Source organism: Elgaria multicarinata, chromosome 16 (genome assembly GCF_023053635.1).
Source record: "Elgaria multicarinata webbii isolate HBS135686 ecotype San Diego chromosome 16, rElgMul1.1.pri, whole genome shotgun sequence".
Taxonomy (NCBI): Eukaryota; Metazoa; Chordata; class Lepidosauria; order Squamata; family Anguidae; genus Elgaria; species Elgaria multicarinata.
In genome coordinates this window covers 15,526,624-15,539,646 of record NC_086186.1, presented here as the reverse complement: position 1 = coordinate 15,539,646, position 13,023 = coordinate 15,526,624, and the positions used below count along the sequence as shown (strand labels likewise).

Genomic DNA, 13,023 nt, shown 5'->3' with positions numbered 1-13,023 from the left:
ACAACCTTATCTTTGTGAAAGATAGTGTAAGGAGCAACTATCTTGAGAGCTCTAAGCTCACTTGCACGTCTAGCAAAAGTGATGGCTACTACAAAGACAGTATTGAATGTTAGAAGCCTAAGGTCAGATAAGGCCATGGGCTCGAAGGGCTTCTTTGTCAATGCCTGTAACACCACTAATAGGCTCCATGGTGGAACGATACTCTTTACTGTCGGTACCATATTTTTAAGCCCTTTTAAAAATCTCCTCGATGTTGAATGCACAAAAGGTGTAAAACCCAATCATGCCTCGATGAAAGACGTAATAGCTGCTAAGTGAACTCTGATGGAAGTGAGTTCGAGTCCCTGCTGATAAAGTGTCAGTAGGTATTTGAGGATTAACGCTAAAGGGCAAGATTCAGGTGCTTGATCGTTTTCCAAGGCAAAAGTTTGAAATCTTTGCCACTTTGCCGCATAAGATTTTCTTGCTGAAGGCTTTAGTGATGCCAAAAATATATGGTCTACAGATAAATCTTTGATACGAGAGGAGGAGTGGATGATATCCTCCATGCCATCATCTTGAGGGTCGACGGGTTTGCGTGTCGAACCCTGCCCTGGTGTCGAGACAACAGTGTCGGTATCGGCGGGAATCTGATGTAATTCCCGTCCGACAGTCGAAGGGCGTGGAGAACCACGTCTGTCGAGGCCACCACGGTGTGATAAGGATGCAGTCCGACCTGTCCGACTGGATTTTGGCCAGCACCTTCGTCAACAGTGGAAAACAGAGGAAAGATGTAAAGAAGATTTCCTTTCCAGGTTCTGGTGAAAGCATCTCCTAGCGAGTGCTTTCCTCTTCCTGCTCTGCTGCAGAACCTGGAACAAGCTGCGTTTTCTTCGGTAGCGAAGACATCGACAGCAGGGAGGCTCCAGTACCGAAAGAGAACGCCACTTACTTCGGTATCGAGCTCCCATTCGTGGTCGACGTGGAAAGACCTGCTGAGGGCGTCCGCGATGACGTTTTCATTGCCCGCTACATGGGTCACCGTCAGGTGAGTATTTCTCTTTATGCACCAGTTCCAAATCCTGAGTGCCGATCGATTCAGAGGATGAGACTTTGTCCCACCTTGTCTGTTGATGTACGCCACTACTGTGGTGTTGTCTGTTGCGATCAGGACGATTCAGCCCTCGATCAATTGTGAAAAAGTTCTTATTGCATTCTCCACCGCTAGCAGTTCTAGGTGGTAGATATGATGTTCCCTCTGGGAAAGAGGCCAACGGCCCTAAGTTGTGAGGGAGTCGCAGTGTGCTCCCCATCCGATCAACGATGCATCCGTCGTGATCGTTACCGAAGGAGTGTTTCGAAGATCGAAAGTTCTTAAAACCCAGGCTTGCAATATTCTCATTCTAAGTCTTGCAAACCTGATGACTGCATCAAGCCTAATAGCCTCTGAATTGTCCATGCCGAAACCTTTCGGCGGCTCTCAGTAGCGATGGATAAATCTTGAAGGGTGCTCACTCTAGTCGAGGGCAGGTATGCTCTCCCATCTCGAGACGATAGGGTTACCCCTATAAAGTCGAGCTTCTGATGTGGGGTCAAGATGGATTTCTCCTCGTTGACCCACAAACCCAACAAGTCCAACAGGTTGAGGGTGGTTGAAATGTCGTTCTGGAGCGTGCAACTGCTGTCCGCTACCAGAAGCCAATCGTCCAAGTGTAGGAGCTGCAGAATAAAAGTAACCGTTGTCATACGGAACTTCCTTGGAATGATGAATTTGTTTAACTGCTTTAAGTCCATGATCGGCCGAAGACCTCATATTTCTTCGGGACCGTGAAGTAGCACGAGAAAAAACCCTGGTTGAGTTCCTCTGCGGGTACGGGAGAGATGGCTCTCTTCGATAGCAGAGGTCTGTACCTCCGGAAGCAGAGGAAGGGATGGCGCCGTTACTTTCACCCCCGAAGAAGGAGGAAGGACATCGAGCTCGATGGCATACCCCGAGTTGATGATAGTGAGCACGCAGGAGTCTGATGTTATTGACTGCCATTGATGGTAATGGGGAAAGGGAGGTGGACGTGGGACAAAGAAGTCAAACTCGCTGCTTCTTGGTGAAGTCAGGCTGACGCTTGTCTTGTTGAAATGTAGACTGATATGGCCGCTTACTCTGGAGTTGTTGTTGTTGCTGCCTCTGTTGGCTTTGATAGTAGGGCCGCTGCTGTTGTTGTTGAGCAGGCGGTCTTGTTCACCGTCTCAGCTTGTATTGGGCAGGCTGAGCAGAGAAACTTATTTTCTTGGCTATTGTGCAAGCCTTGTATATAGAGTCCAAGGTCTTGTCCGTCTTGCTATTAAACAAGCCCTCGCCATCGTAAGGCATGTTCTCAATCCTGGCTTTGGTGTCATGAGCCAGATTAGCGGAACGGAGCCAAGCATGTCTCCTCAAGGACACGGGTCCCATCATCGACTTGGAATGGCAGTCAACTTGGTGTCGCGCTGTCGACACTTGCTGCCTGGCTATGGCTGAAGCTTCACTTTGGAAGACTCATGCCCGCTCTTTTTTGTCCTCTGGGAGATGTTCACATAGTGATCCTATTTTCTCCCAGAGGAAGAGCTGATATCGTGCCATGGTAGCCTCGTAGGCTGATGCCCAAAGAAGCAGAGGAGTAAATCCTCCGGCCCGTAAGGTCCAACTTTCTGCCCTCTCTGTCCACGGGTGCAGAATGTGCCTTCTGTGAGCGGCCTTGAGCCGACTCCCTACGATCGAATTAGGTTTGGGATGTTGGACCAGAAACTGTACATTTTCTTCTTAGACTCGATAGAGGGTCTCTAGCCTTTACGATGTGGCTTGAGTCATAGCCGGTGTTTTCCAAAATAATTGAGCCATTTGCTTTAAAGCATGTGGTGCTGGATCACCAGTCCTAATGCCTGAGGCATTCTAAGCATATGGTCAGAAGATCTGACCATATCGTCGGAAGGGGAAGAAGGGTCGTTGTCATGAACCTCATCTTATGGTGAAGGCATCGATGGAGTAGCCGACAACCCCAATTCAGAATCCGATGAATAATTTTCTTCAGGCAAGGATACTGTAACCACCTGGAGGTCTACATGCTCCGTCGGTATCGTGGTAACCGCGGCAGTCGATGCCGATGGCTGTGTACGGTGTCGAGGCGTCGACACCGTGGACATTGGTGGGCGGGCGGTGGAGGCAGCGGTAGATGATGCAACGAAGGGTGCGCATAATACTCTTCTTGAGGGTACTGGTGGTCACCCTGGAAGTGGGCGATATCGATCCCATTCATAGTCGCCACATACTGATTGGGGATAAGAGTATTGAGAAGCTCCTTCCCATTGACGCCTTGGAATGTGCCTTGGTGAAGGCGGTAGAGGGATTAGTCCCTGAACCTCTCACGGCCTGGTAGGCTCTCGGAAAGAGGCCGCTGAAACCGAATCCCGCAACTCACCCTCCGATAGACTGGGAGGGTGTGTCGGTACCGTAGCCATCGGTAGCGGCTGGAATCTCGATACCGAGGGAGGCCTCGGTATCGAAGCGGTCGGTATGGCAGGAGGAGTAGAGTGACTCCTAGCCGGTTCCGCCGCTCCATTTCCGAAGAAAATTTGGGAGTCCGGGCCTTTTTTGGAGATTTTCCTGGCCGCGGAACTCACTAGTGACCGTCCAGGCGTTAGGGGTATCTGAGCCCTATTAGCCGCTCTGGAATATTCAGGCACCTCAGTGCAACGGTCATCAACGGACTTACTGGCTGCCGTTTTGTCGATCGTCGAAGATTGGGAGTCCGGGCCTTTTTGGAGATTTTCCTGGCCGCGGAACTCACCAGTGACCGTCCAGGCGTTAGGGGTATCTGAGCCCTATTAGCCGCTCTGGAATATTCAGGCACCTCAGTGCAACGGTCATCAACGGACTTACTGGCTGCCGTTTTGTCGATCGTCGAAGATTGGGAGTCCGGGCCTTTTTGGAGATTTTCCTGGCCACGTAACTCACCAGTGACCGTCCAGGCGTTAGGGGTATCTGAGCCCTATTAGCCGCTCTGGAATATTCAGGCACCTCAGTGCAACGGTCATCAACGGACTTACTGGCTGCCGTTTTGTCGATCGTCGAAGATTGGGAGTCCGGGCCTTTTTGGAGATTTTCCTGGCCGCGGAACTCACCAGTGACCGTCCAGGCGTTAGGGGTATCTGAGCCCTATTAGCCGCTCTGGAATTCTCAGGCACCTCAGTGCAACGGTCATCAACGGTCTTACTGGCTGCCGTTTTGTCGGTAACGGACTTACTGACTGCCGTTTTATCCATAGTAGGAGCCTCCGTGGCTCTGAGAGCTTTTTCCCCCCAAGATGGAGGGAAGTCGTCAGCTCTGCTTTTCCTCGTTTGTTTTGTAAACGACATGCAATGATGGCAGGCCTCAACGATATGGCCTTAGCACAAACAAAGGACAAAGAGGGAGTGTCCGTCAATAGGTGGAAGCTTGGCCCCACACTTCACACACTTCGTAAACGGGGCTTCAGCTGCCATACAGGCCTCACGCGACCGAAGTCGCTGAGGAAAAATATCTACAATATTTTTTTATTTTTTTATTTTTTAAATAAGAAAAGTAGTAAGAAGAGTCTTAGAAAAAGATCGAAAAACGAAGAAGATCGTAAAAGAGAAAATAAAGTTAATAAGAAAAACGCTAGAGGTTCGGTTAAACAGGTCTGTGCACAATGGCGGACGAAGAAGAACTGAGGTAAGGGCGGGAACCCCATGGACATGCACGGTAGCGTGGGGGAGGGGTTCCCGCCAAAAACGTTCCACTCAGCTATAGAAGGTTCCGGTCTGGTCTCTGCGCAGGCGCAAAGCCCATATGTGTGATGCATAGAGACCACGAAGAAGAACAAGGTGTAACAAAAAAAAGGGGGGGGGATATGAGTATTTTATTTATTTATTTATTTATTACAATTTTTATACCGCCCAATAGTCGAAGCTCTCATTTAACTCATGGGTAATTAAATAAATGTGTTTTTTCATGCATGAATAACGAATTGAATGTGTTCTTTATTAATAAAAAGCAATGGAGAACCAAAAATGAAAAACATTTTCTTGTACACTCTAACTGCATAATCCAGTTATAATGACAACCTGGACATCTCATCCTTTCACATGTTTCAAGGCAACAGGAAAGTGCATCACCACTGTGCTTCCTTGTTCTTCTTCTACCCCAGAACTTTTAAAGGGACAAATTAGATCTCCAGCTTGTAATCTGGCAACTCAAAGAACTGTGTATATTAAAATAAGAGAAATGTTGATCATATCCCCATGTTACATTTCATTTATATGCTTCTCCTTTATTCTTGGAGCTCTGAAGAGTCTTTCAAGGACTGTTAGCAAGATGTGATGTTGCTAACTTTTTAATGCTTAAAATATGAAAGAGAGAGAGAGAGAGAGAGAGAGAGAGAGCAACCTAGGCCTCATCTACACCAAGCAGGATATGACACTTTGAAAATGGTTTGAACACTGTATATACAGTGTGTCCTGGGCCCCAACAGTTGTCACTACTGTCATAAAATGTTTTAAAGCAGTAGTGTAGATCCTGCCCTATTCTGATCAAGAATACTGAAGAATATTTTTACAGCTATGATACGTCATATGGGTAAATATATACATTCTGCATTTTATTTCATTTTAAAACTTAAATGATGCACATATACAAAACACTTATGTAACAGCAACAAGAATGATGCATAGTGAATCTGCCTTACCTTAATTCCTTTGAATCCACATAGGAAATAGTTGTGCCACAAAGGTTTTGTTCTGTTAATCTCAATGTCATTAGCATTTGTACTAAAATCCCTAGAAAATGAAAAACAGGGGGGACGACCCATAAAAATCTAAAAGGGTATCAATAGATTTCCTGCTTTCAAAAATATAAACGGCCTACTGCTGCCACCTGCTGGCAAAGGGATAACGCAATATTTCTTTGTCAAAGTATTTTTGACAAAATATTATTTTCCTCAACCTCTGGCTTCCCACCTTCCTCTCCTGCTATGGATTAGAAGTTAGGTGGCCTTGAATCATTCTTAGCCACCACAAGGGCCCACAGTTAGGCTGGCGGATTATCAATTATATCTGGAGGGGGGAATAATAAAATATCACTGGTATTACACCCAATCAATGTAACGTTGCTATTGTCGCTGCATGTACATGACGTAAACACTACAGCTGTCTTTGCCAAACTGGTACCTTCCAGATGTTTTGTACTACGATTTCCAGCAAGTTGTGAGTTTGAATGTTTTCCTCTTCCAAATCTTTTTCCTTTTATACTGTGTTTACTAGATTGCAAGTGGCCAGGGACTCTTGTTTTTTAATTGTTGTATAGTGCCATAACCATCATCATCATTATTATTATTATTATTATTATTATTATTATTATTACTATTATATCCCGCCTTTTGCCCAATGCTGGGCCTCAAGGCAGCAATAATAATAATAATAATAATAATAATAATGAGGAGGAGGAGGAGGAGGAGGAGGAGTGAAATAAATAGAACACTTACAAGTACGAAGAGTTCGTATTGGCAAGATGGATAACTGGAATGCTTAGAGGTTCAGCTGCTATAAGTATATCTTGCTCTATGGCCATCGGGAGCACCGCATAACCACAGTAGTCTATATGTTCACCTACCAACAAAACAGAATCTTAATAAGATTTTGGAACTTATCAGCCACAGCAGAATAAGCCCTTTTCATTTGAATATTTATTTAGTTATTTACAATATAATCCAAAGATTTCCAAAGATTTCAGAGCAGTGAACAAATGGAATAAAAGAATAAAAAGAGAATAAAACATCATTAAAAATTACAATTTAAAAGAACAAGGTAAGGAATGAACCACGGCCGTTCATTCAGGGAAAGCTTCTTGTAACACTCATGTTTTCAGGAGGCGCTGAAAACAATACAATGCTGGCGCCTGCTTGACCTCCAAAGGCAGGAAGTTCCATAGGATGGGGGCCACCACACTGGAGGCTCTTCTCTTGGTGGATTCCAATCAGACCGTAGGTCCATGTGGAACCACCAGGAACACGCCCTCAGATGACTTCAGTGGGCAGGCTGGTGAGGGAGATGGAGCTCTCAGGTATCCTGGTCCCAAGTTGTTTAGGGCTTTGTACACTAGTACTAGAGCCTTAAACCTGGCCTGGTAGCAAATAGGCAGCAAAGGAGATATATGCTGAAAAGGGGCAGTTCCCAACAACAGTCAAGCTACTACATTCTGCACTTGCTTCAGCTTCCAGAGCAGCTTTAAGGGCAGCTCCACATAGAGCCCATTACAGTGATCCAGCCTTGAGGTTACTAATGCCCAGACCACCATGGCCAAGCTATCCCTGTCCAGGCTGTAGCTGGCGAACCAGGCAAAGCTAGTAAAAGGCCACTTGGGTCTCCAGCAACAGTGATAGATCTAAGATGGATATAAATATGACACGGTATTATTCATACATGAGCCAATTTCTATCAAATATACTAGAATATACAATTTACATATTGGTCCAGTTCAGATTAGCAATATTTCTATACCACTTCACATTTTACAAGAAAATAAGAACAAACAAAACATACAAAAAGGACCACACACACACACATGCAATAGTATGATGGGATTGGTATATGGTCAGGGGAAAGCAAATGGAAACAGATACATTTGTCTCAAGTGACAAAATAACTTGCCTTGCCTAAGGTAGTGTCTATTATGATTTAGGCGGAGTGGACACCAATTGCTGCACTGCCTAAGTCAGCGGTCTTGGACCAGTCCAACATAAAGATACACATTAACCTTCATAAAGATACACATCAATCCTATTGATTGCGCCCTTGATGATCGGAAGCCTCTGAACTCAGAGGCTTCAAGTCATCCAATGCAGGACAGAAGGAGAGGTGGAGGAAATCTTCGCTCCCCATCCTCCCGCCTTGCAATTTTCACTAGACGGACTTTATTGCCTCTCTAGCATCAGTGGTTCAAAGGGGGAAGGAGGCTGGAGAGACCTCGGGATAGCTCGTATCTTGGCCTCTCCAGCCTTCTCCCCTCCCTGCCCACCGAAACACCCCTTTTTCTCCCTCTCCCAGGTCATTTTTCTGACCTCAGAGGCCAGACGGCACATTTTTTCCACACTGGCTGCGAGAGGGCGGGGTTGGTACCACACAGTAAGAGGGTGGGGTTGGTACCACACTGTCTCCGATCTCGGAGGAGGAATTCCTCAACATCCTATGACTCCTCAGACAATGTCTAGGGGCCAAAAGATTGCTCCCTAACCATCATGAATCTCTCATGATTTCCAGTTGTTCTAATATCGCTTGAAGTAACGTTGTGGAAATCTCAGAGGCAGAACAAACAAGGCGCAGAGCCTGAAAGCATACTTTTATGTGAAAGTTGTGCACAACCAGTAGTGTTTATGCATATCATCTACTGGATTCCGTTTCACCCCACTGGTTTGTTTTTTACCTATTAAGTTGACTCGCCCTGGTGCTCGAGCATAAAACTTGGGAGTTGACTTAAACTTAGAGACGAACGTCTTCTTCAGCTTGAGCAGTCTGAAAAGCAGTTGGCATGTTTAAGATACTGTATCTTTAGAAAACCAGCACACATTTCAAGAGATAAGATTCAACACACTAGCTTAGCATTAACCAGTTTCACTTTGTAGACTAAGGGCAAAATTTTATGCACATTTTTTCTTTTTTCCTTTTCCAGTTTGTTTCAATATACATACATAGATTTCTATATATATATATACACACATAGCAATAAACACATATGAAACGCAAATACAACTTTCTAGCAATTATACATAAACTTCACAAAACAGACCAGATATCCAAATAAATATCCATCTGATATATGTGACCCAATCAAATATTGAAAGTGTTGAAAACATGGCCTGGCAGTAGCTTTGTAGACTAAGGAAGCAGTCCTGCGCATGTTTATACAGAAAAAAAGTCCTCACTCCCAGCATTCCCCAAGCAGCCACGCCGGGAGATATAGGACATGCATAGGATTGCACCATGATAGACCTTTATTTCATTTCTGCATTCATGGCTGCTCACTATTGTGAGAAATGGTATATGTTGTGGGGACAGGGCCCATAGCTAAGTGGTAGAATATATAATTTGCATGTAGAAGGTCCCAGGATCAATCTCTGATACCACAAGGGGGCAGGTATCACAGGTGATGTGAAAGGTCTCTGTAATGAACTGTGGAAACATAGGAACATAAGAAGCTGCCTTGTACTGAGTCAGACCATTGGTCCATCTAGCTCAGTACTGTCAACACTGACAGGCAGTGGTTCTCCCGGGTTTAGGCAGGCCCTTCCAGTCGCTGCCAGAAAAGTCAAGGGAAAAGCAATAGAAAAAAGAATGTTTAATGTAATGACAGAATTCTGACACATTTCAGACTCTTAGGTCCTTCTTCAGGGTACTCTAAAAAGACAGTATATAACGTTTATATACTCACATGTCCACCACTGTATGTCACATAAATCAGAAATCAAGAATGAGAGGCTCAAAGCACACAAACATTCACTTATTATTAACAAAATGTATGGACTGCTCCATATCTGAAACAGATTCCATAGCTGTATGTTTTAAAACAGTAAAACATACAAAACAAACAAAAATTAAAACACCATTACTATACAAATTGGATTAGTATTCACTTCAGAAGCCAATATAAACTTCGCCTGTTGACCTACAAAGCTTTTCACTGTCTAGCTCCTTCCTATCTCTCCTCTCTCATCTCACACTATTGCCCCGCTCGTGCTCTTCGCTCCTCTGATGCCATGTTTCTCGCCTGCCCAAGGGTCTCTACTTCCCTTGCTCGGCTTCGTCCATTTTCTTCTGCTGCCCCTTATGCCTGGAACGCTCTTCCAGAACATTTGAGAACTACAAGTTCAACTGCAGCTTTTAAAGCTCAGCTAAAAACTTTTCTTTTTCCTAAAGCTTTTAAAACTTGATTTTGTTCTGACTTTATACTGTTAGTTTTACCCTACCCAGTGCCTGTTTACCCTACCCTATGCCTGTTTGCATTCTCTTCCCCTCCTTATTGTTTTATTATGATTTTATTAGAATGTAAGCCTATGCGGCAGGGTCTTGCTATTTACTGTTTTACTCTGTACAGCACCATGTACATTGATGGTGCTATATAAATAAATAATAATAATAATAATATACTAAAAACAAACAAACAGGCAAACAAAAACACCACAGAATGCCAATAAAAAGCTTGAACGATAAACTGTCTCACTTGTTAGAATGCAACATAATAAATTTATAAATTTATAAAAGTATAACACATAAAGAATGAGAGGCTCCAAACATACAAACTATTTACCAACATTTACACATCTAGAAGATAAACCGACTCACTTCTTAACTAGATGTAAATTCTTAGTGTCTCTTATTTTAATTCTTTGTATTAAAACTAATCTTTTATATATTTGTGGGCACCTTCTAATGAAAACCTTTTTAGTATCTTTTTGTATCTTACTTCTTTGTATTGTAGTTTCTGTGTGCTTATTGCTGGTGTATGCATTTGTAAAGTTGATATGAGCATGATGGTTGAAAGAACAAACAAATAAACATTACTTAGCTAGATATTATCTGCAGTGCCCTGAAGAAGGACTGGACCGTCCAAAATGCAACACAGTTGTTTCATTACATTAAACATCCTTTTCCTACCCCTTTGCGCTTGGCTTTTGGGGGGGGCAGTTCCTGTGGGGCTCGCCCGTTTCGTTAGCTTTGCCTATTAGTCACTAGCAGTCAGAATAGACAGTGCTGGGTTAGATGGACAATTCGTTTGGCGTAGTATAAGTCCTAGGATCCTATACAACAGGTATCACATCCTCACTAGAGGAATCCAGTGGAATTTTAGGAAGCGTTTAGGATTTTTTTTTAGGATGTTTTAGCAATGTATACTACGTTTTTAATCAGTATTTTATGTATTTTATACTTACTGTTGTTCCCCCCCCCTCGATCAAAATGGAGAGGTGGGTAAGAATTTTTTTTAATTAATTATTATTATTATTGCCTCCAGAAACCAGGGACACACGAGATCAGTTGCTGGCACCAGACTAGGGGGAGCCTGGGCCTTTCGGGAGAAGGTTGGTTTGGATCAACTCCCATCAATCCTTAGCCACTGGTCAAGAATTCTGGGAGGGCACCAAGTTGGGGAAGGTTGTTCTGTAGTAGAGAACAACCTTCTGTAGTTTGTGAACCACCCAGAGAGCTCTGGTTATTAGGCGGTATAGAAATGTAATAAATAAATAAATAAATAAATTTTAGGGTGATCATATGAAAAGGAGGACAGTGCTCCTGTATCTTTAACAGTAATGTAGGAAAGGGAATTTCAGCAGGTGTCAATTGAAGTGGGTGAAATTCCCTCTTCATCACAACAGTTAAAGCTACACTAGCTATAGTAGAGTGGCCAGATACAAAAGAGGGCAGGGCTCCTGCAGCTTTAACTGTTGTGATGAAGAGGGAATTTCACCCACTTCAATTGACACCTGCTGAAATTCCCTTTCCTACATTGCTGTTAAAGATACAGGAGCCCTGTCCTCCTTTTCATATGGTCACCCTAAATAAATAGAGACTGCAGCAGCGCTGTGGATCACAGAAGCAGGGCCATTTAATAGGATGGGCGTTTGAGAGCAGACTTCCTTAAAGATTATGCCTACAGAACAAACTTGTTTGGGTCCGTCCCTCCCTGCCCTAGGTGATGCATCCAAAGTTAGTCTAACTTAAGCCCCATTCATTTGAATGGGTCTACTCTAAGTAGGACTAATATTGGATGCAACCCCAGTGTTTCTTACTGTGTGGTACCGATGCTAGGCTGCTGCCGGTTAAGATGTTGTCGGTGCTGATGTTGTTAATGATGGAGGGACTGGAGAGGAAAGTCAGCCACGCACCTGGGCTCCTCCAACAGCTGGATCGAGGCGGTGTAAGGGACATCTCCGGCCATGCTTTACTTCTCCAAGCTGCTGCCCACCCAGGCCAATGCCAGCGGGGCGGGTTTTCTCCTCCAGCTAGCGGTCAAAACCCAAAGGCTAAGATCCTGGTGTGCATAAGCTTCTTCCTTCTGGCATGGAAAAAGTGACCATCAGTCCTTCCTGCTGCGGCATTTCCTCTTTCCATTCTCCGCCCAGCTTCACTATAGACATAAACTTGTGTCAACAACCTGCCCGGCTAAATAAAAGTCCTGCAAACGGCGGCGTTGGGAGAAATCCACACGACAGCCCCTTCTAGCAGCTCACTATCCGATGAAATGGACATCGTCCACAAAAGCTTATGCCAAAACAAATGTGTCAGTGACTCTTGAATGTTTTTACTGAAACATACTAACATCGCCATGCCCTGGAAGGTGTTGTTTTCGCTGCCACAGACGAACTCGGCTACCCACTAGAAATCCAAGGGGCAGTTTTTCCTCCTCCTCGTATTCCCCTGCCATTGTCTGTAAACCCATCTTTATTTCTGCTTGAGATGTTTTCATTATAGGCGTGGGAACCCTCTCAAGAAAAGAGTGGCAGCGCAGGAACAAAAATGCATTTTGACTTATTTACCCCTCAAACCAGCCTTTCTCAACCTGAGGCGCTCCAGATGTGTTGGACTACAACTCCCAGAATGCCCCAGCCAGCTGGCTGGGGCATTCTGGGAGATGCAGTCCAACACATCTGGAGCGCCCCAGGTTGAGAAAGGCTGCCCTAAACCCTTCAATCTGATCTGGCAGGGGTAACCTCAGGGGACACGGCACTGTTCGTCGCCATAAGGGCAGGGAGAACGGGAAAGAGCGAAATACACATGACAGCCGCTCCGAGAGCACAGCTGAACGGCCGAAGCGCCTCATTTGCGCCTTGGAAACCTCGGCCCAGCTGGTTGCTAAGGGCCCGGTTGCCAAGCACAGGGCCTGGTGCACCCTCAATTCCGCTCCGGGCTCGCCACGCTCCCGAACGAAGTCGACGGCGGAGGACGGCGTTTTCTGTTCCTCCCCGCCTCTCAACCCGAGAGCGGAGGAGTCACATTGAGGAGGAG

The 13,023-nt window shown here is 44.9% G+C and overlaps 1 protein-coding gene across 1 annotated transcript in view; it reads right to left on the bottom strand.

Annotated features, from left to right (window-relative positions):
- The window catches only part of GALK2 (galactokinase 2), a 72,740-nt gene extending 60,620 nt beyond the window's left edge, over positions 1-12,120 (bottom strand). The window contains exons 1-4 of the mRNA XM_063142794.1: positions 11,904-12,120; positions 8,450-8,538; positions 6,513-6,636; positions 5,718-5,808 (exon numbers count right to left, since the gene is read on the bottom strand). Coding sequence (XP_062998864.1) covers positions 5,718-5,808; positions 6,513-6,636; positions 8,450-8,538; positions 11,904-11,956 — 357 coding nt within the window. The 5' untranslated portion in view covers positions 11,957-12,120. The remainder of the gene's footprint in view (positions 1-5,717; positions 5,809-6,512; positions 6,637-8,449; positions 8,539-11,903) is intronic.
- Between the last annotated feature and the right edge of the window lie 903 nt (positions 12,121-13,023).